Source organism: Stegostoma tigrinum, chromosome 6 (genome assembly GCF_030684315.1).
Source record: "Stegostoma tigrinum isolate sSteTig4 chromosome 6, sSteTig4.hap1, whole genome shotgun sequence".
Lineage (NCBI taxonomy): Eukaryota > Metazoa > Chordata > Chondrichthyes > Orectolobiformes > Stegostomatidae > Stegostoma > Stegostoma tigrinum.
The window spans coordinates 44,428,675-44,454,153 of NC_081359.1; the positions used below are offsets into that span (position 1 = coordinate 44,428,675).

Consider the following 25,479-nt stretch of genomic DNA (forward strand, 5'->3'; position numbering starts at 1 on the left):
GTAAATTGTTTTGAGTGACCTATTGAGTGACTTTGTCCCCAGGTAAGATCAACAGTAACAGTGGCCAAATTTCATAGCACACAGAAATACAGAAAGTGGATTTGGTCACATTCCTTACAGAATAATGCCAACATCCCAGAAACTAGCTTATTAAATACAAAAACAGAAATTGCTGGAAAAACTCAGCTCGTTTTCGCAGTCAGAATGAGTCAGAAACTCATTTCTGACAGGGTTTCAATGCTCACCATTCAAAGGATGTTGCAGGCGCGGGAGAAAGCTCCCTGCTTCAGAGATACTGCATTGGATACCCTTGTTACTGAAGCTGTCCCTAGAAGAAAGTTGACATTTCCCCACACGGGAAGAAACATTCCAGGCTGAGTCTGAAGTGGAATTGGAAGTACGGATGGTGAAATTACAAAGCCAGTGCAGTGTGGAACTGGAGGAACGCAGCAGGCCAAGCAGCATCAGCGAGAAGGAAAGTCAATGTTTTGGGTTTACACCCTTCATTAGGATCAGGGATGGGGAAGCGAGCTTGGAAATAAATTGGGAGGGGTGGAGCTGGAGGAAGGTAGTTGGGATGGTGATGGGTGGAAACAGTTAGGGGATAGTGGAGATTGGTCAGTGGGAAGGGTGGTGGATAGGTGGGAGACAAGATGGCCAGGTTGTCTCAGGTCAAGGAAGCAGGGATGAAAGGGAATTTTGGACATAGAATGAGGCTGGGGAGATTTTGAAACTGGTAGATTCTATGTTGAGGCCATTGAACTGTAAGCTCCCAAAGTGGAATATGAGGTATTGTTCCTCCAGTTTATGTGTGGAGTCATTGTGACACTGGAGGATGCCCAGGTTTGACATGACACCAAGGGAGTGGAAAGAGGAGTTAAAATGGTTGGTAACCTGAAGGTTTTGTTGATTATAGAGTACAGACTGCAGATGCTTCACGAATCGACCCCAAAATCTGTGTTTGGTCTCACTGAGGTACATGTGCCCATACCACCTCACCAATGTATCATCTTCTGCCACTTTTGCCAACTGCAATCCAACCCTGCCACCAAAGACGTATTTCCCTCCGCACCCCTACCTTCCTTCCATACAGACAGCTCACTCCGCAACTCCCTTGTTCACATCCACATTCCCTGCCAACCCCACCGTACTCAGCACCTTTCCCTGCAACTGCAGGAGTGGCTACATCTATCCCTACATTCCCCCCTCCTCTGTCCAAGGCCCCAAACACTCTTTCCAAAATCTAACAGGGATTAACCTGAATCTCCTCTGACCTGTATCCAGTCCTGATGAAGAGTGTAAACTCGAAACATCAACTTTCCTGCTCCTCTGATGCTGACTAACCCACTGTGTTTCTTCAGCTCCACACTGTATTGACTCTGACTCCAGCATCTGCAATTCTTGGCTATCTTCTGGAGAATTTACACATTTTGCCATCACAGACATGGCAAAAATGCACAAAGAGGCTGACATGGCATCCCCACAATAAATTTCATGCCCACCAAACCAAGAATCTCTTACTTTTCTGAAAGCAGCAATCCCCCATCAGCTTGAACTTGAGATTGATGTCTTAACATTCACACTTCACTATACACAGCTGCCAGTATCACACTCATCTCTCACTGCCTTCACCTGCTTCCAGCTCAGCATTTATGACAGTCACATAAGAAAAGCATAGCTCCACACAATTCCCTCTTTCTTACATGAGATATTTGCCCGTAAATCAGGGAGAAGCAGAAGATGGGAGAAGAGGGTTTCACAAATCCATCATATAGTCCTTCTGCAGGAAATAGTGCCTGGATTCAAGATAGCTCCTGGTGCATGTGGAAAAGAAGTGGCTGTCTGGAATGACACTAGGCCTTATGTCCATGTCCAATTTTATCTTCACCCTTATTCTGACCTGTGGCATCAAATGGAAACCAAGGTAGTGTGATCATGGAACTTTCGTTTTTCTTCCCAACCCTTTTCCCTTAGTCCAGTCTTTTCTATTTGTGCAAGCACTCTTATATCTGCTGGACAGCAGAGGCAGAAAGAAGAGAAAGAGCTACCCTATGAAAGTGATGAAAGCGAGACATCATTTAATCATACACTTGCAGTGACTCACTCAGAAGCTGGGATTGCAAAGATCTTAGAGAGTAGCGTAGAGTCACAGTCAGGACATGATGAATGCACCAAGGCCAGTGGAAAAACGTAAGTTGTGTGCCAGCTTCGGTAGCTAAGGTATGTCACAGGCGATTCAGACGAGAGCTCCAATAGGTCAGAGGCGATGGCCTAGTGGTATGGTCGATGGACTGTTAATCCAGCGATCCAGTTAAAGTTCTGGGCACCTGGGTTTGAATCCTGCCGTGGCAAGTGGTGAAATCAGAATTCAATAAATATCTGGAATTAAGGGTCTGATGATAACTGTGAATACTTTGTTGATTACTTGGCGGCGGGGGGGGGGGGGGTGGTGGGCGGCGGGGAAACACATCTGGTTCACTAATGCCCTTTAGGGAAGGAAACTGCCAGCCTTACATGGTCTGGCCATGTGATTCCATTCCCACAGCAGTGTGGTTGGCTCTTAACTGCCCTCTGGGTGATTAGGGATGGGACAATAAATGCTGCCTAGCTACAGATACCCTCATCCCATACATGGATTTTAAAAAAAAACAACAAAAAGATAATTAGGGCATTGGCAAACCTGTCAGACAAGTCTCTGTCTAGAAACATGGATGAGTCTGGCTTCAATGTGACACAGGTAATTCTGGGTGATTGATGCATAACTTCTTCCAACAGAAGTGTGGGCAACTCCATGAATTTGACCTTGATAGATCATCTGGTGGAAACATCTTGGCTTCCACAGTGTCACAAGCAGAATCTGCCCTATGTCTTTTAGTGTTGTAGTGAAAACTCAGAATTAGGCCATAGTGAATGCCATGCAGCCTTGGACTTGTATCATTCAGACATTGGAAATACGAATCTCAATACATGTGCTATATTGTTGTAAGGCTGGTAGGTACTGGAATAAATGTTCCCATTCCTGGCTCTGTTACTTTTGCTCATGCCTGATACTAAACATCTACACAACACTCTATAGTGCTTCTACTAACTCTGCCTAAGCAATTATATCTGTAAAATACTTCACCTGTAATTTAATTGAATGGCCATATCAATAGCTCTAATTCAGCATGCATCTTATCTTTCTATGTTTGTCCGTTCTTCATTGATTAACACAACGTAGATTGAATATTTGTGCGGCAAGTTTGCAATCCATTCACAGTGTTTCAGTGCACATGGGGGAGCGTCTGTATTTGTTTGCCTTTTGTACTGACGCCATGTTGATTCTGCAGGAAACAGTCACTCGCACAGTCTGAATTAGGTAAGTGTCGTAAAGCCCTGCTTACACCAGATGTGGCAAGTAGTGTCAGGCCAATCATTTTAACATTCGAACATGTTAATTAAGAAATAATATTGTCAAAAATACTTAAATAATGTAAAGTGTGGATTAAAATCAATAAATTTTAATTTTGTTTTCAATACAGCACCACATCATCTGCTTCAGATGAATTTGTAGGCACTGTGAGTTCTGACACTACATCAGCTGAAAGCAGTGAAAATCAAATGTCTGAAACCTGTGAATTGGAGGAAGTCTGTACCTTTGAGAACCTGAAATCAACTGAGAACAATAGTGCTGGATCAAAGTCTGTTGAGAGTATGCTAATAGTTTTTTAAAGTATAAAATTCATAATGCTTTTAATCATAAGATATTTTGACAAATGCTGACTAAATCCATACAGATGTCGTAAGAACTTTTGTCCTCTACATTGTTCAGCATATGCCAGGTAGGGGCATCAAAATCTACATTGGATGTAAATTTCTGCTCCAAAATAGCTGCAGCACCACGGGAAGTTCATGTGCTGAATTCCAACTGTAGAAGTTGATCCCCATTGTTTCAATACTGTATTTTGAGGAACCTAAATTTAAGTGAAACTTCCCGTTAACTGCCCTGTTGATGCTGATTTATCATTAAGTACAATATCTAACTCCTTCGGAAAAACATTTACCATTTTTAACAGTTGAACGATAACTCAGTGCTTATAGGGGTTTTGATCATGGCCAGAAACAATTTGGTGCTTATTAAAGTAACGATACCATTTGATCTTAGAGAGATCTGTAAGATCATGAGAGGCATAGATAAGATAGATAGCCAATGGCTTTTCCTCATGGTAGGAGAGTGTAAAACTAGAGAGCATAAGTTTAAGGTGAAATGGGAGAGATACAAAAGGGACTAGAGAAGCAGTATTTTCAGAGTGGTGAGTGACTGGAACAGGCTGCCAGGGGTGTGTAGTTAAGATACATTTAAGAAACATTTGGATGGTCACATAGATGGGATAAGAGTGGAGGGATATGGACCAACACAGGCAAATGGGACTAGTTTAATTGTGAAAAATGGACAAATTGGGCTGAAAGGCCTATTTCCATGCTGTAAACCTCTATGACTCTATAAATTTAGAACGTAGAACAGTACATGCCCTTTGGCACACAATGTTGTGCCGACCTATTATCCTACTCTAAGATCAAACTTTCTTCCATAATCTCCATTTAGCTACCATCCATGTACCTATCTAATAGTCACTTAGATGTCCCTAATGTACCTGACTAAACTACCACTGCCGGCAGCGCATTCCACTCACTTACCACTCTCTGTGTAAAGAACCTACTGCTGACGTCTCCCTGATATGTTCCTCCAATGACCGTAAAATTATGCCCCCTTCGTAATAGCCATTTCCACTCTGGTTATTCAATCTATCAATACATCTCATCATCTTGTACACCTCCATCAAATCACCTGTCGTCCTTCTTCGCTCCAATGAGAAAAGCCCTAGCTCACTCAACATTTCCTCATAAGACCTACCCTCCATTCCAGTCAGCATCCTGGTAAATCTCCTCTGCACCCTCTTTAAAGCTATTGAACACAATATTCTAAGTGTGGTCTAACCAGGCTTTTATAGAGCTGCAACATAGTGTCACGGCTCTTAAACTCAACGTCCCCACCAATGAAATCCAATGCACCACATACTTTCTTAATGACCTTATTAACTTGGGTAGCAACTTAGAGGGATCTATGGATGTGGACCTCAAGATCCCTCTGTTCCTCCACACTGCCAAGTATCCTACCATTTACCCTGTATTCTTCCAAAATGAATCACTTCACACTTTTCCAGATTCAATTCCATCTGCAACTTCTTTGACCAGCTCTGCATCCTGTCAATGTCCCATTGCAACCTACAACAACACTGCACACTATCCACAACTCAACCAACATTCATGTCCTGGGCAAACTTACTAAACCACCCTTCCAAATTCTCATCCAAGTCATTTATAAAGATCACAAAGAACAGAGATCCCAATACAGATCCCTGTGGAATACCACTGGTCACTGAGCTCCAGGTTGAATAGTTTCCACCTACTACTACCCTCAGTCTTTTATTGGACAGCCAATTCTGTAACCAGACAGCCAAATTTCCCTCAACCCCATGCCTCCTTACTTTCTAAATAATCCTATTGTGTGGAACCTTATCAAATGCCTTGCTAAAATTCATGTACACCACATCCACTACTCTACCTTCATCAACGTGTTTTGTCACATCCTGAAACAATTCAATAAGGCTTGTGAGGCATGACCTGCCCCTCACAAAGCCATGCTGACTATTTCTAATCAAACTGTGCCTGTTGAAATAATCATAAATATTATCTCTCAGAATTCTCTCCAATAATTTGCCCACCACAAAAGTAAGATTGACTGTTCTGTAATTTCCGTGATTATCCCCATTGTCTTTCTTGAAGAAGGGAATAATATTTGCCACCCTCCAATCATCTGGTACTACTCCAGTGGACAGTGTGGATGCATAGATGATCCCCAAAGGCACAGCAATCTCTTCCTTCACTTCCCGTAGAAACCTTGAGGGTAGCTTGTCTGGCCCGGGGATTTATCTACCCTCATGTTTTTCAAAATTTCTAGCACACCCTCCTTCCTAACAGCAACCTGTTCGAGCATATCAGCCTGTTTCACACTGTCCTCAAATGTTAAGTTCCCTCTCAGTGGTGAATACTGAATATCCAGTGTGGTATACTTTTTATTGAGGGGAAGGGCCATAGGAGATCCCTGCAATGTTGGTCAATTCCCTTTTCCTCTCCTGACAGTCACCCAGCTACCTTTATCCTGTAACCTGGGTGTGATTACCTCCCCAAAACTCCTCTCTATCATCCCTTCAACCTCCCGAATGATCCGGAGTTCATCCAGCTCCAGCTCCAGTTCCCTAATGCAGCCGATGAGGAGCTGGAATTGGGTGCACTTCTTGCAGGTGAAGTCAGCAGGGACACAAATAGTGACCCTTACCTCCCACATCCTACGAGAGGAGCATGCCACTGCCCTAGCTTCCATCCCCTCTACTCTAGACTGCCAAGAGATAAAAGAAAAAAATCACTCACCTTATCAACCCTCCACACAGTCTTTTTTTTTGGTTAGAGGAGGAGAAACTACACATGTAGTGTTTCAGGTTTAGCCACTTCCCAAATATAATAGTTCACTTATCTATCAGTACTCATGTCCGCATTTGCTCCTGCTCAGCCTTTGCTTCACCTATTCACAAGGCCCATCTTTTGTACCAAAATCTTGTCTTCCCCCGGTTCAGGACCCTGTGACTCCCGTGGCTTAAATGGAGGCAGCTGATTCACAAGGCAAGTTTTATGTACCAAAACCTTACCTTCCCGACTGGTCCCTGGCTCACGGTATCATGACTCTTGCCGCTTAAATGAAGGTATATGGAGTTAGGCCATACATTGCCCATGATTCCAGTTTTTGGTTGAACAAAATCAGGGACTAAATAACATACTCCTCTTCCTGATTTAAAAACCAAAAGAACTGTGGATGCTGTAAATCGGAAACAAAAACAGAAATTGCTCGCAAAGCTCAACAACACTGGCAGCAACTGTGAAGAGAAATCAAAGTTAACGTTTTGTGTCCAATGACCCTTCCTCAGCATTCTGTGAAGAGAAACCTGAGGAAGAGTCACTGGATCCAAAACATGCTGCCAGACCTGCTCAGCTTTTCCAGCAATTTCTGTTTTTGTTCCTGTTCCTGATTTGCCTTTTCCTTTGAGTGATGATCCAGGTACTTGCATTACTTGATTTTGTTTAAGAACTCGATATTAACAGTATTTGTTGCAATGAATGAAAGTTGCCTTTTTGGTTGAATTCAGTATCTCTTGACACATTTAATAATGGGTAAGAAAGTTTCTGTATTGTACTGTTTTTGAAAGTATATGGAAGGAAAACTCTTACCCCCACCCTGCTGCCCACTGTAATCTCCCCATCTCACTCTTCAATCTTGAATGGCCCGCTTCACTATAATCATTCCTAAAGCAACCCAGTCCAATGAACCCCAATCACAAATTTGAGCTTCACAGTTTTCCTAGAACTCCATTTACTGTCCCCTGTTAAGAACTCTGACTATTAATACCCAACCTCCAGGACTGGACATACCACACATGGGACTGACTTGCCAGGACATACCCAACTGAAAATGGCTCAATCCCTGGATTAGTGTCTCGACAACACAACATCTGATGTGCTTATTATCCCAGACTTGGTTAACTTGATCTGCAGGACAGACTTTGTCAAATCTTCAGACTGCCTGGATATGGATCTCCAGACTGTTGTATAACCAAGTGTCTGTGACTGTGACCATCCCCTGCACTGGATTGACTAAGTGTGGTGACAACCTGCGACTGACTAGGGATCCTTTAAACCTACTAAGGACTAGTCCCCTTTGACTTTCACACATGATTGTTTGGTTCAATCACATGTAGTGTGTTTGCCACATAAAAGTTGATAGTGCATGCTGCAATTGTGGCATTGGCTTAATATGATGCCATACAGCAACACATCCACCCTCTTGACTGTTCAGGATTTTGAACTATACAAGACACCTACCTGTACCTCTGTTAAAAAGCAGCACAAACCACAGATGCTGGTGACACCCAAATAAGTGCAAAGTAGCTGAGTGCTAAGAAAGTAAGCTAACAGCGACAAGATGCATCCTGTAGATACGTGAAATATGTGTGTTTCACTGTGGGCAAAGTGACCTGGCAGAAACTCACAAGGCAGAGGTGTCCCTCAGCTCCAGGGTGAAGTTGAAGGGCTAAAGTGGTATATCAGTGAGTCTGAGAGCAGCCATGATGATGTGATGAGGCTGGTTAGTTTGGCAATACCCATTTGTGGAGATGAAAGAATGGAAGAGGGCAGTGTCCATGGTGAAGACAGAGTTGTCTGAATTCTCAGAGGAACACGTAGCAAGTTGCAGCCACCAGTTTATTTGAACAAGTAAGACTGGCAAGGAGAGAATATGGGAATTAAATAGCTTAAACAGTTAACATAAAAGTGTTAATGGAAAGGAGAAAGGATGTGACTTTCATGTCAGGAATTAATGCTGTCTAGTTTCTCAGGGAAGATGAGACCTTCAAGCTGTATATAGATGAGGTGAGATTAGCTAATAATAAAATGCAAATACTTGGAAATAAGGTAGTCACTGCTTGTGAATGAGATTCAAAATTTGTTGTTATAACCTTAAAAGAAAAATTGGAATATTTTTCTTGATGTCAAGAACCTTGATTTTCCATCTTCATTGTATTTTCCTGACTTTCTTGCAATTGCAAGGAAATGGAAAATTTTGGTCATTATTTCCAATCCTCAAACTCCCTTCCTAATAAGAATAATCCTGACAGTTCCTTCCTGGCAGCACCGTGGATATTCTCACACACCGAGGCCTGCAAATAAAGAAAATACATGCTGATGTAGCCAATGACGAGCAAATAAAAAATACAAGTAACCACCTGTCGACTGCTACTGTTTGTACAATAGATAGAAAGAGGAAGCTAAATTTTTATCATGCCATGATCCTCCAAACATCAGACAATCAATAGGGATTGTGCATCGTTCTGTGTAGATTTATCAAAGCCCATTGCAGAACTGTTGGCAATGACAACTTTGAATCTAAGACTCTGTTCTGCAGAAAGGACTGCTCAAAGTGCTTTTATAAAAGACAATCCTTACAAGATTCCATTGCAGAACATCAAAGAAACTAGCCACAAGGCTTCCTTTTATGGCAGCCAAGCTGATCTTGTTGCCAAACCAGCTGCTAAAGCATTTTTCTATTGAAATATTTGCATAGGCTGTAACTGTGCCACTTTCCAAGTCTTTGGTTTCAGACTTCACATTAGTCAACTGAATTCAATGAGATCGTTTTACAAGAATTAAATAATCGATACACAACTATGTCATGCCGACTGAAAAGGTTACTTCGAATCACTAATTAGAAGAAAATTATGAGGCGGTTTGATACAGGTGTGAAATTTATGAACAGAGAATGGAAACAGTCTGTTAAACAATTTAAAGTCCACAAAATAGATTTAAGATCAGAAACCAGAAGCTGAAACCTTTCAAAATAGAGATTTAGTACATTCTGCAATTTACAGTTCAAATTAGTAATCAAAGTAGTGATAATTACTTAAACCATAACTAGAAACTTTTCCAGAGCCACTACATCTCACTCACTGTAACTTATTGGAAATGCGGTGTGAAACAGTTGAAAATGGGTTTCCTTCACATGCAGAGATAGTAGGAACTGCTGATGCTGGAGAATCTGAGATAACAAGGTATAGAGCTGGATGAACACAGCAGGCCAAGCAGCATCAGAGGAGCAGGAAAGTTGACATTTCAGGTCTAGACCCTTCTTCAGAAATTTGCTGCTAGGCCTGCTGTGTTCATTCAGATCTACACCTTGTTATCTCTTCCTTCACATGCACATTAGCTCAATGGTTAACACTGCTGTCTCACAGTGCTAGGGACCCTGGTTCAATTTCTGCCTTGGGTGACTGTCTCTATGGAATTTGTATGTTCTCCGTGCATCTGCATGGGTTTCTGCCAAGTCCCCCACTTTTCTTGCACAGTCCAAAGATGTGCAGATTAGGTTGATTGACCCTGCTAAATTGCTCAGTAGTGCAGGCCAGGTGGGTTACCCATGGTAAATGCATGTTTATGGGGATAGGGTGGGATGATCTTAGGAGCATTGGTGCATATTTGATTGGCCAAATAGCTTGTTTCCACATTGTAGGGCTTGTATGATTCTAGTTGGCAATAATATTAATGCCATTCAAGTGCTATGTGATGACCGTCTCCAACATGGAAGTGATTACTCACTTGCCCTCGAGGTTCAGTAGCATTACCATTGAAGTGATCCATGCCATTTACACCTTGCGTGTTGCCATTAATAATTAATTAATAGAAGGCATGAGTAAGATATTACAGCAGCTTGCATGTTGGTTCTTATCTGATGATTGGCTCCCAAGAGCTACAAAGATACCAGTTCCAAAACTGAGCCAGGTTTGTAATGGAAAGCTATTTTCTTGTCATATTGGATACAATTGCAAAAGCTAGGATCTGAATAAACAGGAAAATACAGCATTCTTAATTGCCTAATTAATAAAATCAGATATGTTGGGTTTTCTATTAAAATCAGTTTTGACTTTTTAAAATAAGCTTTAGTATATAAATTTGAACTATAAATGGATAAACTAATCATGTTGTAATTTGATTCAATAGCTGCTTACTTTATAAATCTTTATGTATTTTCTGATCTGTTTCATGTGGTTCTGTTATAGAAGGCTTGACTGAAAGCATCGAAGAGGAACTTAGCCGACGTTTAATGGCTAGAACTAATAAATCTCTGAAGTTGCCTGTGAAGAAAGTAGTTAGAGAACTGAAGGTATTGCATAAAAATCGGCAATGAGCTGGAAGCTTGTGTTTACATATGAGAAAAGGCAGGTAGCATAAGTATCTGACACTACAGTTTTGGAAATTAATTAGACAGCTAGCTGTCCACCAACTCCACCAAATTGACTGTACTTTTCAAGTTCTACACTACCATCCTCACAGGTTACAGTGCTTCCAAGTTGAATTAATATTGTTGCAGTAATCTTTCGGAAGCTTGATTTAATGGTGTAGAGGTGCAGCTTCTGATTGCACCTGTGGAAGGTAATATAATTTGAATTCAATAAATTTATAAATTTTGATTCGAGTTAAGATCCACTTATAGACTGATAACTCCGAAACAAAGATATTGTTTTCAACTGCCAGAAATATTCTAAGGTGTCAATTTCATATTGAAAGACTGTTACTGTAAAGAGGAAACTAAAATAAGCATATATCATATATTCATGCATTCTTTAAGATGCAACCAATTCACCAGTACTATTGCATTAAGTAATTAAGGAAATTGAAACATGACTTGATAAATTGTTTCATTGTTCATCCTACCTCTGGCAGATATTTGCATTACAATCTTATGTTCCAAGTTACTTCCATCTTTCCAGCAGGCTTACATTCCTCGATCATGCCAGATCAGATCTTCCGGTGTCCTTCAAAAATCATTATACTCAATGTGTATATACCAAATTCACTTCTACCAGCAAGGCCTACCTCAGCATCACCTTGTTTCTTAAGCCTTCTAAAGTGTCTTCTTTTAGCCTTCTTTTGGAGCAAAGAACCAGCACCCACCCTAACCCTATCCTGCTTCGGTTATGGACACAAAACAAGATAATTTCCTTTTCCTAGCAGCTGTAGTTGCACTCTGTCTTTCTCTCTACGCATAAAAAGTAACAATCTTTTGTCAAAACTGTGAGGTACAGTGGTGTGGCAATGTTATTGGACTAGTAATCCAGAGCTCCAGGCTAATATTCTGGGTAATAAAATGTGAGGCTGGATGAACACAGCAGGCCAAGCAGCATCTCAGGAGCACAAAAGCTGACGTTTCGGGCCTAGACCCTTCATCATGCTGCTTGGCCTGCTGTGTTCATCCAGCCTCACATTTTATTATTTTGGAATTCTCCAGCATCTGCAGTTCCCATTATCTCCGATAATATTCTGGGCATATGGGTTTGAGCCCAATAATGGGAGATAGTGAAAGTTGAAATCAATAGAAGTTCTGGAACTAAAAAGTTAACGTAACGGCAATTGTGTAGCTGCTTTTGACGGCTCTTGTGATGCAATGGTGGCGTTCCTACCTCTTGGCAAGAAGCCTCGGTTCAGGTTCCAACTGCTTGAGCAATGCATAATAACATTTCTGAATATATTGGTTAGAAAAGCTCTATGTCCATTGTTGATTGTTGCAAATCCCACCTGGTTCACTAATGACGTTTAAGTAAGGAACTCTGCCATTCTACACGTGTCTCCAGACTCTCAGCAAATGGCTGACTCCTAACTGCCCTCTGGATGATTAAAGAAGGGCAATAAACGCTAGCCTAGCCCACGATGCGCTCATTTTATGAATAAATAAACCCAAATAAGATTTGGTTTGGATTCATTCATATATTACTATTACCTCTCAGCCTGTGTCTAGGATGAGGCGTAATATGAACACTATCCCCTATCCAAAACATTCTGTGTGTCTTATGGTAGAGAAGGCTATAACTGTCTTAGAAGTTCCTGCATTTATAACTATTGTGATGAAAACTCATCTGGTTTTCTAAAATCCTATAGAAAAGAAAATCTGCTGCCCTTGGCTGGTCTGGTCAACATATGACTCCAGACACACAGCACTGTAGTTTTAAATGGAGTATCAAGTGACTCAAACCAAACTGCTATGAGAAAGTGGATGAAGAACAGATCCATTCATGAAGGTATTGGAAATGACAAAGCCATACACTGCCTTGCATTATCCCTCTTAAAATATCTTGGGGCTTGTGCTAAAGTAGAAGAGCTATCCCCACAGAATAATCAAGCAACAGTCTGACTCACCAAATCAAACCTTAAGATAATGAGCCAGATACTTTCATATCATCCCTGGACGTTTCTTGCCCCAGTGTTGCCTTATTCTCAACACTGATTGCAGACTTGGTTAAATCTTATGGATTCAGGACAAAGATGGGCAAGGAAACTTACTGCTGATTACCACCTTACAGATCTTCAATGTGATTTGGATGAGTTAAGTGAGAGGGCAAATGCAAGGCAAATGAAGCATAATGTGGATATATATGAGCATATCCACTTTTGTCACAAAAACTGGAATGTAGATCATCAACTAAGTGGCGATAGATTGAGAAAGGGGAGGTGCAGTGTGACTTTGGTGCCTTTGTACATCAATCGCTGAAAGTAAGCAGGCAAATGCAGCAGGCCGTGAAGAAGGCAAATGGTATGTTGACAATAGTGAGAGGATTTAAGATTAGGAACATAGATATCTTGCTGCAATTGTACAAGGCCTTGTCGACACTGCACTGGAGCATTGTGTGCAGGTTTGGCCTCCTTCTCGGAGAAAGGATTTTCTGACTATTGAGGGGAAGCAATAAAGGTTAATCAGACCGATTCTAGGGATGGTGGAACTGATGAATGAGGAGAGACTGGATCAGTTAGCATTCTCCTCATTGGAGTTCAGAAGGCTGAGGGGGCATCTCTTGGAACCTATAAATTAGAACATAGAACATAGAACATAGAACAGTACAGCACAGAACAGGCCCTTCAGCCCACAATGTTGTGCCGACCATTGATCCTCATGGATGCACCCTCAAATTTCTGTGACCATATGCATGTCCAGCAGTCTCTTAAATGACCCCAATGACCTTGCTTCCACAACTGCTGCTGGCAACGCATTCCATGCTCTCACAACTCTCTGCGTAAAGAACCTGCCTCTGACATCCCCTCTATACTTTCCACCAACCAGCTTAAAACTATGACCCCTCGTGCTAGCCATTTCTGCCCTGGGAAATAGTCTCTGGCTATCGACTCTATCTATGCCTCTCATTATCTTGTATACCTCAATTAGGTCCCCTCTCCTCCTCCTTTTCTCCAATGAAAAGAGACCGAGCTCAGTCAACCTCTCTTCATAAGATAAGCCCTCCAGTCCAGGTAGCATCCTGGTAAACCTCCTCTGAACCCTCTCCAAAGCATCCACATCTTTCCTATAATAGGGCGCCCAGAACTGGACGCAGTATTCCAAGTGCGGTCTAACCAAAGTTTTATAGAGCTGCAACAAGATCTCACGACTCTTAAACTCAATCCCCCTGTTAATGAAAGCCAAAACACCATATGCTTTCTTAACAACCCTGTCCACTTGGGTGGCCATTTTAAGGGATCTATGTATCTGCACACCAAGATCCCTCTGTTCCTCCACGCTGCCAAGAATCCTATCCTTAATCCTGTACTCAGCTTTCAAATTCGACCTTCCAAAATGCATCACCTCGCATTTATCCAGGTTGAACTCCATCTGCCACCTCTCAGCCCATCTCTGCATCCTGTCAATGTCCCGCTGCAGCCTACAACAGCCCTCTACACTGTCAACGACACCTCCGACCTTTGTGTCGTCTGCAAACTTGCTGACCCATCCTTCAATTCCCTCGTCCAAGTCATTAATAAAAATTACAAACAGTAGAGGCCCAAGGACAGAGCCCTGTGGAACCCCACTCACCACTGACTTCCAGGCAGAATATTTTCCTTCTACTACCACTCGCTGTCTTCTGTTGGCCAGCCAATTCTGTATCCAAGCAGCTAAGTTCCCCTGTATCCCATTCCTCCTGACCTTCTGAATGAGCCTTCCATGGGGAACCTTATCAAATGCCTTACTGAAGTCCATATACACCACATCCACAGCTCGACCCTCATCAACCTTACTAGTCACATCCTCAAAAAACTCGATAAGGTTTGTAAGGCATGACCTACCCCTCACAAAGCCGTGTTGACTGTATTTGATCAAGCCATGCTCTTCCAGATGGTCATAAATCTTATCCCTCAGAATCCTTTCTAACACCTTGCAGACAACAGACGTGAGACTTACCGGTCTATAATTGCCGGGGATTTCCCTATTTCCTTTCTTGAAGAGAGGAATTACATTTGCCTCTCTCCAGTCCTCAGGTACGACTCCAGTGGAGAGCGAGGATGCAAAGATCTTCGCAATTCTAATAGGACTTGACAGGAGAGATGTGGGAAGGATTGGTCCTTTTTAAGATGGAGATGAGAAATTTCTTCACGCAGAGAGTGATGAGTCTGTGGAATTTTCTACTGCAGAAAGCAGTTGAGGCCAAAACATTGAATGTTTTCAAAATGGAGTCACATATAGCCTTAGAGTTGAAGATAGAAACACAGAAAATAGGAGCAGGGCAAGCCATTATTCTCCTTGAACTTGCTCCGCTATTCATTATGATCATGGCTGATCATTGAGTTCAATACTTTTTCCTAGGGTGGGGGTAGCTTTTATGATGGGACATAGTTTTTAAGTGAAAAGAGGTAGATATTGGGGGGAGACGTCAGAGGTAGGTTCTTTACTCAGAGAGTGGCCGGGACATGGAATGCATTGCCAGACAGAGTAGTGGATTCGGCCTCATTAGGGGCATTTAAGTGGCTATTAGATAGGGATATGGATGATAGTACAAGGTGGCGGTGGAGGTTAGATAGACCTTAGGTTTAGGGTAAAAGTTCAGCACAACATCGTGGGCCGAAGTGCCTGTACTGTGCTGCACTGTTCTATGTTCTACGTTCTGTACCGTAATCCCATATTCCCCCTTCCATCCCTTGATCTTTTTGGCCACAAGAGCTATGTCCACCTCCTCCACGAAAACATATCATGTTTTGGTTTCAACCAGCTTCTACGGTAATGAACTCCACAGGATCACCATTGTTTGGGTGAAAAGAAATTCTCCTCATCTTAATCCTGGAAAGTTTACCGCTTATCAGTAAACTTTGACCTTGATTCTGGACTTCCCCACCATTGGGAACATCCTTCTGGCATCTAACCTGTCTGGTCCTGTCCGAATTTTATATGTTTCTATGAAGTCTTCCCTCATTATTCTAAACTCTAGTGAATACAATCTTAATGGTCTGAATCTGTCCACAGAGATAGTAGGAACTGCCGATGCTGGAGAATCTGAGATAGCAAGGTGTAGAGCTGAATGAACACAGCAGGCCAAGCAGCATCAGAAGAGCAAGAAAGCTGACGTTTCGGGTCTGGACCATTCTTCAGAAATGGGGGAGGGGAAGGAGATTCTGAAAAAAATAGAGAGGAGGGGGGAGGAGGAAGGTGGATAAAGCAGCAGGTAGGTGGCCATGGGTACCCGCATGGGCCCAAGCTATGCCTGCCTCTTTGTAGGATCCGTGGAACAGTCCCTCTTCTGCAGCGACACTGGCCCCATGCCCCATCTCTTCCTCTGTTATATCAATGACTGTATTGGCGCTGCCTCGTTCTCCCATGAGGAGCTTGAACAGTTCATCCACTTTACTAACACCTTTCACCCCAATCGTAAGTTCCCATGGACTATTTCCGATATCTCTCTCTCCTTCCTGGACCTCTCTGTTTCCGTCTCTAGCAACAACCTGGAAACTGATACCTATTTCAAGCCTACGGACTCCCATAGCTACCTAGAATATATCTCCTCTCACCCACTTTCCTGCAAAAATGCAATGCCCATTCCAAATTCCTTCGCCCCCACTGCATCTATTCCCGAGATGAGGCATTCCACTCCCAGATGTCCTTGTTTTTCAAGGACCGCAACTTCCCCTCCACAGTGGTCAAAAACACTCTTGAATGCACGTCTCACATTTTCTGAAACTCATCCTTAACACCTCCTCCCCGCAATAACAACAAAAACAGAATCCCCCTTGGCCTCATGTTCCACCCCACCAACCTCCGGATTCAGCACATCATCTTCCTCCACTTCTGCCACCTGTAATCTGACCCCACTGCCAAGGACATTTTTCCCTCCCCATCCTTATCTGCCTTCTGGAGGGACCGCACTCTCCATGACTGTCTTGTCCAATCCACATTTCCTACCAGTCCCACCACCCCTGGCACTTTTCTCTGCAACCACAGGAAGTGCTACACCTACACCCTCGCCCCCATCTCAAGCCCCAAGAAAACCTTCTACGTTAAACAGATGTTCACCTGCACATCTGTTAGTGTGGTATATTGTATCCGCTGTTCCTGATGTGGCCTCCTCTACATTGGGGAAACCAAGCGGAGGCTTGGAGACCGCTTTGTGGAACACCTACACTCGGTTCGTGACAAATGAATGCACCTCCCAGTTGCAAACCACTTCAACTCGTCCTCCCACTCCTTGGACAATATGTCCATCCTGGCCCTCCTCCAGTGCCACAATGATGCCACCTGAAGGTTGCAGGAACAGCACCTTATATTTCACTTGGGAACCCTGCAGCCCAATGGCCTCAATGTGGACTTCACAAGCTTCAAAATCTCCCCACCCTGTTCTCATCCCAAAACCAGCCCAGCTCATTCCTGCCTCCTTGACCTCCTTCCTCCCACCTACCACTCCTCCCACCTCAACCCCCACCCCATCTCCCACCTACTAGCCTCATCCCACCTCCTTGACCTGTCCGTCCTCCCTGGACTGTCCCATCCCCTCCCTAACTCCCCATCTACGCTCACCTTTACTGGCTCCAACTCCGCCTCTTTGACCTGCCTGTCTCCTCTCCACCCACCCATCTTCTCCATTATCCAGCTTCTATCCACCTCCCCCCTCTCTCAATTTATTTCAGAATTGCCTTGCCCTCCCCCATTTCTGAAGAAGGGTCTAGTCCTGAAACGTCAGCTTTTCTGCTCCTCTGATGCTGCTTGGCCTGCTGTGTTTATCCAGCTCTACACCTTGTTATCTCAAATTCTCCAGCATCAACGGTTCCTATTATCTCTATAAATTTAATTTGTCAGCCATTTCTTTGTTCTCAAGTACAAATTTCCCTTGTAAGCTGAAGTTGACCACTGTTCTCTTTGCACTCTTGTGCCAGACAGGAATGAACAAGTTCTGTAGTTCACCCACTTGCTGGTTGAATGTTTGTCATTGCCTATCCATTGTCATTCCCTTCAGTAACACTTCCCAATCCATTATAGCCAGCTCACACCTCATCATGGTTTCCCTTTTAAGATTTAGAACTTTGGTTTTAAAATCAACCACCTCACACTCCATTTTGAGGAAGAATTTGATCATATTGTAGTCACTAATCGCCAACAGGTCATTTACAATCACTTTACCAATTATTCCTTTCTCATTACACTCTATCCAGTCTAAGATTGCCTGCTCCTAATTTGGTTTCTCAACATCTTCATCCAGAAAACCATCCATATACAATCTTTGAATTCCTCTTCTACAGTATTGTGACTGATTCACCCAATATATATGCAGTTAAAAGTCACCCATAATTACAGGTGTTGATTTGTCACATGCATCTCCAATTTCCTGTTTAATATTATTTCCTACATCACAACCACAGTCTGGTGGGTCTGTGTATCACTCAGTATGATTTTTTTTGCTCCTTGGTATTTTTCAATTCTACCCACACACATTCTACATTGTCTGAGTTAATTCGACTGTTGTGGTTTTCCAGTGAGAGGCCATTCCCTGAACAATATCTAAAGTGGTATATGTGCTTTTGCAGGGGAAATAACCACAGGAAGTTTCTGTACTTCTTCCTTAGTCCTCTTACTGTGCCTAGTGATCACCCATTCCCTTTCTGCTTGCGGAACCTTAGCCAACGTTGTGTCCACCCCTCAATACTGCTATCTGTGATTCTGTCAGCTGCAGTGTCCCCACCTGCCACTCCACGTTTGAAACCCAGGCTTCCAGGAGTTGCAGCTGGAGACACATCCTGCACACATGTTGGTCCCAGGCACTGGAAAAGTGCCTGGCTTCCTACATTGAGCAGGAGGAGCACATGACAATTTTGAGTTCTCCTGCCATAACCTACCTCTCGAAATTAAACGGTTTGGAAGGTGTTTAATATCTTTAATATCAATGTAATATCAATAATATCAAATAATATCAGTTTCTCTCAGGCCCTTCTTTTCTGTTACTTGCCTGTACAGAATGCAGTCCTTATGAACTATAAACTCCAAGAAGACCTTACAAATATAAGCCTTAAATCTTGTAAATTTTTACCTGTACATATTTAACTACTACTTACCAATCAGCTCCTTGGAGCCTCTATTGCTGCCATTGGGTAAAACCACTCTGGTTTTCCTGCCATGTCATTCTTTGAATCTTCCCAACCAGCAGGACACACTTCTCAAACTTCCTCATTTTATTGCAAAAATATACTTTATTCATAAAGAAATTTTTGTCTATAATCTAGGTGCTAAAGCAATTCTGTACAGTCTTTGCATATCAAGATAAACAAACATTGGAATTTGACGTTCCCTTTGGTTGCAAAATCCAAAGGCATTTCTTAATGCATATAGAACAGTATTTACTATATTGAGGCTGATACACTGATAACTGAATGCTCCCTTGTTGTAATTCAGCAGCAAAGCATTAGACAGTGATTTTCCCTTGTGTACCTTGTATGCAGCTTCCCCAAGCTTTAGTGTGTCCCACAGTTCATCGTCCTGGACCTTGAAATGCGCCAGGCTGCGATACTTGATCGAGGTAAAGTCTTTACACTGGAACACTAATACGTTTCGGGCAGACCAAAGAGTGTATTCCAGATGCAGTCAATGTTTGTCTTGGTGTGCATCAAGGGGAACAGCTTGTACAGCATTGAGTTCTGCACCATAGAACTGCTTGGGACAAACCTGAAAAGAAACCATTGCATGTCTGTCCAGGTCTTCTTTGCAAAGGCACATTCCAAATGGAGATGTGTGAGAGTCTCTTCACCAGCACAGCCGCTTCGAGGGCAGCTTGGAGTGATGCACAGAGTCCAGGCGTGTATGAAGAATCTGATGGACAGTGCCCTTCTCACCACCAGCCAAGTTATGTCTAGGTGCTTGTTGGAAAGTTTTGGTGATGAGGCATTCTGCCAAATGACTTTGACCGTCTGCTAATGAAACCACATGACAGAGCCTTTTCCTGCAGGATCTTGAAGCCACTACATGCTGACCAATTCCCATTGAGAACTTGTAGTCTGGGGTGTTTAAACTGCTTCATTGTAATAACGACTGAGAAGACTCTCTTCCCAAACTGCTTTACTGACCCTTACTGTAGGGACATTCTTCCCAGACTGCTCCACTGTGATGCTGACTACAAGGGATCAAATGGTATATGGAGAAAACACCTCTAAGTTAGGTGATCAGCCATGATCAACTTGAATTGCGGATGAGTTTTGAAGGGCCAAAAGCCCTTAATCCTGCTCCTACTTTGTATACTTATATGAATTAAATACCAAACTAAATACCAACAATGATAGCTTGTAGGTGTGTCAATACATTTTCAAACTTGATCAGGTCAGTGGAGTGTTTGCAAAAGTGTCCACAACCTTATGCCCACTCTTCTTTCAAGAAGACTTTTTCTCCAACGGCTGGAAATAGGACTTTTTTGGTGGCCCAGTGATGCATCCAGAAAAATATTCATGATCTGAGGGGAATCCTCCCATCTCCTCATAGCAATCTCTATCCTCTCTTTCTGGTATGAAACTTCTGGTTTCTGCATGCCCTCCTCCATTTCACGTTTCTGAAATTGGAGTCACAGAAATCTACAGCACAGAAAAAGGCCCTTCAAACCTTTGCATCCATGCTAATCAAAAGCAAACACCCAACTATTCTAATCCCATTTTCCAGTACCATTCCCATAGCTTTGTATGCCTGATCATTGGAAGTTCACATCTAAATACTTCAATATTACATGGGTTTCTGCCTCTACTAGGGCAGCACGGTGGCTCAGTGGTTAGCTATGCAGCCTCACAGCAGCAGGGACCCAGGTTCGATCCCAGCCTCAGGTAACTGTGCGGAGTCTGCACATTCTCTCCGTGTCTGCATGGGTTTCCTTCGGGTACTCCGGTTTCCTCCCACAGTCCAAAGATGTGCAGGCTAGGTGGATTGGCCATGCTAAATTGCCTGTAGTGTTCAGGGGTGTCTGGGTTATAGGGGGATGGGTCTGGGTGGGATGCTCCAAAGGGCAGTGTGGACTTGTTGAGCCGAAGGGCCTGTTTCCACACTGTAGGGAATCTAATCTAATCTACCCTTATACGCAGTGAGTTCCAGATACCCAGCCTCATAATTTTATACATCTTGTTAATGTGCCCTCCCCATGTTGTCTGTTCCAAGGAAGACAATCCCAGTCTATCCGATCTCTCTTCTTTAAAATGCTCTAGCCTAGGCAACATCCTGGTAAGTCTCATCTGCACTGTCTCAGGTGCTATCATAACCCTCCTATAACGTGGATTCCAGCAGTGCACTTAATACTTTACCTGTGGCCTAACCAATCTGCTTTCAAATACCACATCATCATTCCCACTGAAGTGATACAAAAAATAGACATGCTATTGTAAGGGGGTTAAAATAGTATCAGAGATAATGGGAACTGCAGATGCTGGAGAATTCCAAGATAATAAAATGTGAGGCTGGATGAACACAGCAGGCCAAGCAGCATCTCAGGGGCACAAAAGCTGACGTTTCGGGCCTAGACCCTTCATCAGAGAGAGTGCTATTGTAATCAGCCTGGCTTTGCAGTGTTACATTTTTATCTCATGAAATTTCCCCAATCCCTGCACTCATTTCCAGCCTTTACATTAAAATGAAAGCCAATATAAAGATACCAAAATATAATTCAATGCAATGTCTACAGAAAGTAAGACCACTCCATAAATTCAGCATAGAAACATTTTTGTGACATTGAAGTTGAATAAATCCAAATCATAGGAAATAGAATATTACAGATTTGGTTGCCCATTTTATTGTGCTGGAAGTGTCACAGAGCCATAGAGCTGTACAGCATGGACCCTTAGGTCTAACTCGACTGTGCTGACCAGATATCCTAAATTAATCTAGTCCCATTTGCCAGCATTTGACCCACATCCTTCTAAACCCTTCCTATTCATACACCCATCCAGATGCCTCTTAAATGTTGTAATTGTACCAGCATCTACCACTTCCTCATTCCATACACTCACCTCTGCCTGTGTGAAAAAAGTTGCCCTGTAGGTCCCTTTCAGATATTTCCCCATCACTTTAAACCTATGCCCTCTAGTTGTGGACTCCCCTGCCCTGGGGAAAAGACCTTGGCTATTCACCCTATCCATGCCCCTCATGATTTTGTAAACCTCTGTAAGGTCACCCCTCAGCCTCTGAAGCTCCAGGAAAAATAGCCCCAGCCTTTTTGGCGTCTCTTTATAGCTCAAACCCTCCAACCATGGCAACATCCTTGTAGATCTTTTCTGAACACTTTTAACTTCCACAACATCCTCTCTATAGCAGAGAGACCAAAATTTAATGCAGTATTCCAAAGGTGGCCTAATCAATGTCCGGTACAGCCTCAACATGACCTCCCAATGCCTATATTCCTACACTAATCAATAAAGGCAAGCAGACCAAGCACTCTCTTCACTAACCCATCAACCTGCAATTCCACTTTCAAGGATCTATAAATCTGCATTCCAAGGTTGCTTTGTTCAATAACACTCCTCAGGACCTTGCCATTAAGTGTATAATTCCTGTCCTGATTTGCCTTTCCAAAATGCAGCACCTCAAATTTATCTACAATAAACTCCATCTGTCACTCCTCTGCTCATTGGCCCATGTGATCAAGGTCCAGTTGTACTCTGAGGTAACCTTCTCTGCTGTCCATCACACCTCCAAATTTGGATGTCATCTGTAAATTTACTAACCATACCTCCTATGTTCACATCCAAATCATTTATATCAATGATGAAAAGCAATGGTCCTCACAACGATCCTTGTGACACACTGCTGGTCATAGACCTCCTAGTCTGAAAAGCAACCCCCCACCACCACCCTCTGTCTCCTATCTTCAAGCTAGTTCTGTATCCAAATGGTTAGATCTCCTAGGTATTCTTTGTAATGTAACTTTGCTAACCAGTCTGCCATGCAAAACCTTGTCAAATGCCATACTGAAATCCCTATAGATCACATCCACTGCCCTGCCTTCCTCAATCCTCTGTTACTTCTTCAAAAAACTCAAGTTAGTGAGACATGATTTCCCACTCACAAAGTTGGCTATCCCTAATCAGACTTTGCCATTCCAAATATATGTAAATCCTATACCTCAGGATCCCCTCCAACAACTTGCACACTACTGATATCAGACTCACTGGTGTGTAGTTCCTGGCTTTTCCCTACCACTTTTCTTAAATAGTGGCACCATGTTAGACAACCTGTAACTGTGGCAACTCGCCAGTGGCTATCGATGATACAAAATCTCAACAAGGGGCCCAGCAAATGCTTCCCTAACTTCCCACAGTATCAACTGTTAGTTTTGCTCTAGAAGTGTAAATGATCCTTTTAAAACTTTTATTACTAAGGCTTTTTTTGAGAATTATCTTGGAAATAATAATTTATGTTACAGTACTTCTTATCAAATTGGTATTGCAGATCAATTTCATATGTTTAGTTTTAAAACCTGGGAGGAGCTTATAGCAGTGTACAAAGCACATAATAAAAATGGCTGAAAAATGTGAAAGTTCAGAGTTTAAAAGTTTAAGGAGGCATTTTAACACTGTCTATACATCTTACATGCGTGATGCCATGTTTAATGAGGCCCAACCCACAAAATGTATCAAGTATCCTATTAGCAATGTCAACTTGTCAAAGTCTACTACGCAGCCTTGCAACTAAAATTCACTCAAATAGTAATTACCTCATTTTCAATTATCACCTGTGTTGTATTTAAATTTGTTTATAGTTTGCAGAAAAGAAAAATGATGATGTCTGGGAGGTCTCTTCGGTAGACGATGATACATGTCTAATAACAAAACCTGAAACAGAAAAAGACAGCTCTGCTGTGGCTAAGGCTGATCAATTAAATTCAGCACATGGTAACAACATCATGAGTAAATCTTCAGGAAAAGCCACGAAATGAGGTTGGTGTCACTGCAAACAGATATTCAATCTTTGTTGGGCAAGCCATTTAAAATTTTGTCTCTGCAAGCATGTGAAACACAAAGAAAGTATTAATTTCCTGGACAGCAGACTACTTAAGTTTATACAAGATGGTGGTTGGAAGTTAACAAAAGGCTTTTTTTCCCAAAATAACTGGCACATATTCCTACACATAATAATCCGTCGCCCTAAACACACTTTTGACAAATCGGTGAGTCTTAGCCAATAAATTTGCATTGCACATGCACCAAGCTAGAACATCGTAACCAGGTAATTAGAAGACTATACATAACACTCTGATCTCAATTTCAGATTTAATTTTAACAATTGACACACAGGTGACAATATTGTTCCTGGGATGGGAGTGCAGAAATGGTACATTTCCCTGCAATGTAGGCTGGGCAACCATGGAACAAGAGTGGAAGCTGCAGATGCAAGTCCTGCCTCCGAGAACTGGTGTTGTACTTCAGTTTAATAAGTAAACTGAAAAAAGATTCCCGCTGCCCACATCCCCAACATGTCCACCCCACTCCATAGATTCCACACATCCAATCTATGACAAATCGTGCCACTTATAACATCAATATCATCCTGTGCATGTCAAACGTCCTATGCCACTAATGTACTTTACCCAAATCCTATGGCCCCTACAACCATATTAGCCCTCTACCTGACATTAATGGCCCCTCATACTTTCTTTGCCAACCTACAGCCTTGTGCATATCACACTGGCCTCTCTGCCAAATTAGTGGCAACTCATGAAATCCATATCTAAGCTACTGTCCCACTTCTATATCAGTTCACTTTGTATCCATCCTTGGGAGCTATATAGAATTTAAATAAAGGTACGCACCTATTTATGATGCCGTAATTTGTAACATTGTTGTAAAAATATTCAAAACATTGAAATTTCTTCGGTTAACCTCTTATGAAATCAAACAGTTATGTTCAAAGTCTTTTGAAAGCTTTGACACATTTTGGATAGCTTTGACAATTACAGTAGGCTTGTCCACTTGCAGGCTCATTCTTGCATTCTTTTCATGAATCCAAAAGACAAATTATCACTCTCACCAAAGTGTGCTGGGACCATATCCGCAGTGGTACCATACCTCTCTAAAGTGTACCCTGACTGTCTAAATCAATTTTCTGAAGCAGAATCAGACAATCATACCATGTAGAAAAGGCCCTTTATCCCTTCAAGTCTGTACCTCAAAAATTGTACCACTGCCTACATGAGTCTCACTTTCCTACACTAGGCCTTGAATGTCGTGACAATTCAATGCTCGTCCAAGCGATTATTGAAGGTTGTGAGGTTTCCCACCTCAACTAACCTCCCAGAAAGTGTATTTCAGACCTGCTATGGGTGAAAAAATGTTTTCCTCAAATCCCCCCAATCCTCCTGCCCTTCACTTTAAAATTGCATTGTCTTGTTACTGACCCTTTGACTCAGGGGAACAGCTACTTTCTATTTATCCGGCCCATGCCTCGTAATTATCAGATCCCCCCTTGACCTTCTTTGCTCTTAAGGAAGTAACCCTTCAGAATGTTCTGAAGAAGAGCCACTGGACCCGAAATATTAATTCTGATTTCTCTCCAGAAATGCTCCGGAGCTTTTTCAGCAA

General features: G+C 42.5%; 1 protein-coding gene across 1 annotated transcript in view; it reads left to right on the forward strand.

Annotated features, from left to right (window-relative positions):
- Positions 1-23,837, forward strand: part of LOC132209792 (cilium assembly protein DZIP1-like) — a 38,647-nt gene extending 14,810 nt beyond the window's left edge. Inside the window, exons 4-6 of the mRNA XM_059646962.1 lie at positions 3,522-3,691; positions 10,701-10,804; positions 23,661-23,837. Of these exons, the coding sequence (XP_059502945.1) occupies positions 3,522-3,691; positions 10,701-10,804; positions 23,661-23,837 (451 nt within the window). The remainder of the gene's footprint in view (positions 1-3,521; positions 3,692-10,700; positions 10,805-23,660) is intronic.
- The last annotated feature ends 1,642 nt before the right edge of the window (positions 23,838-25,479 follow it).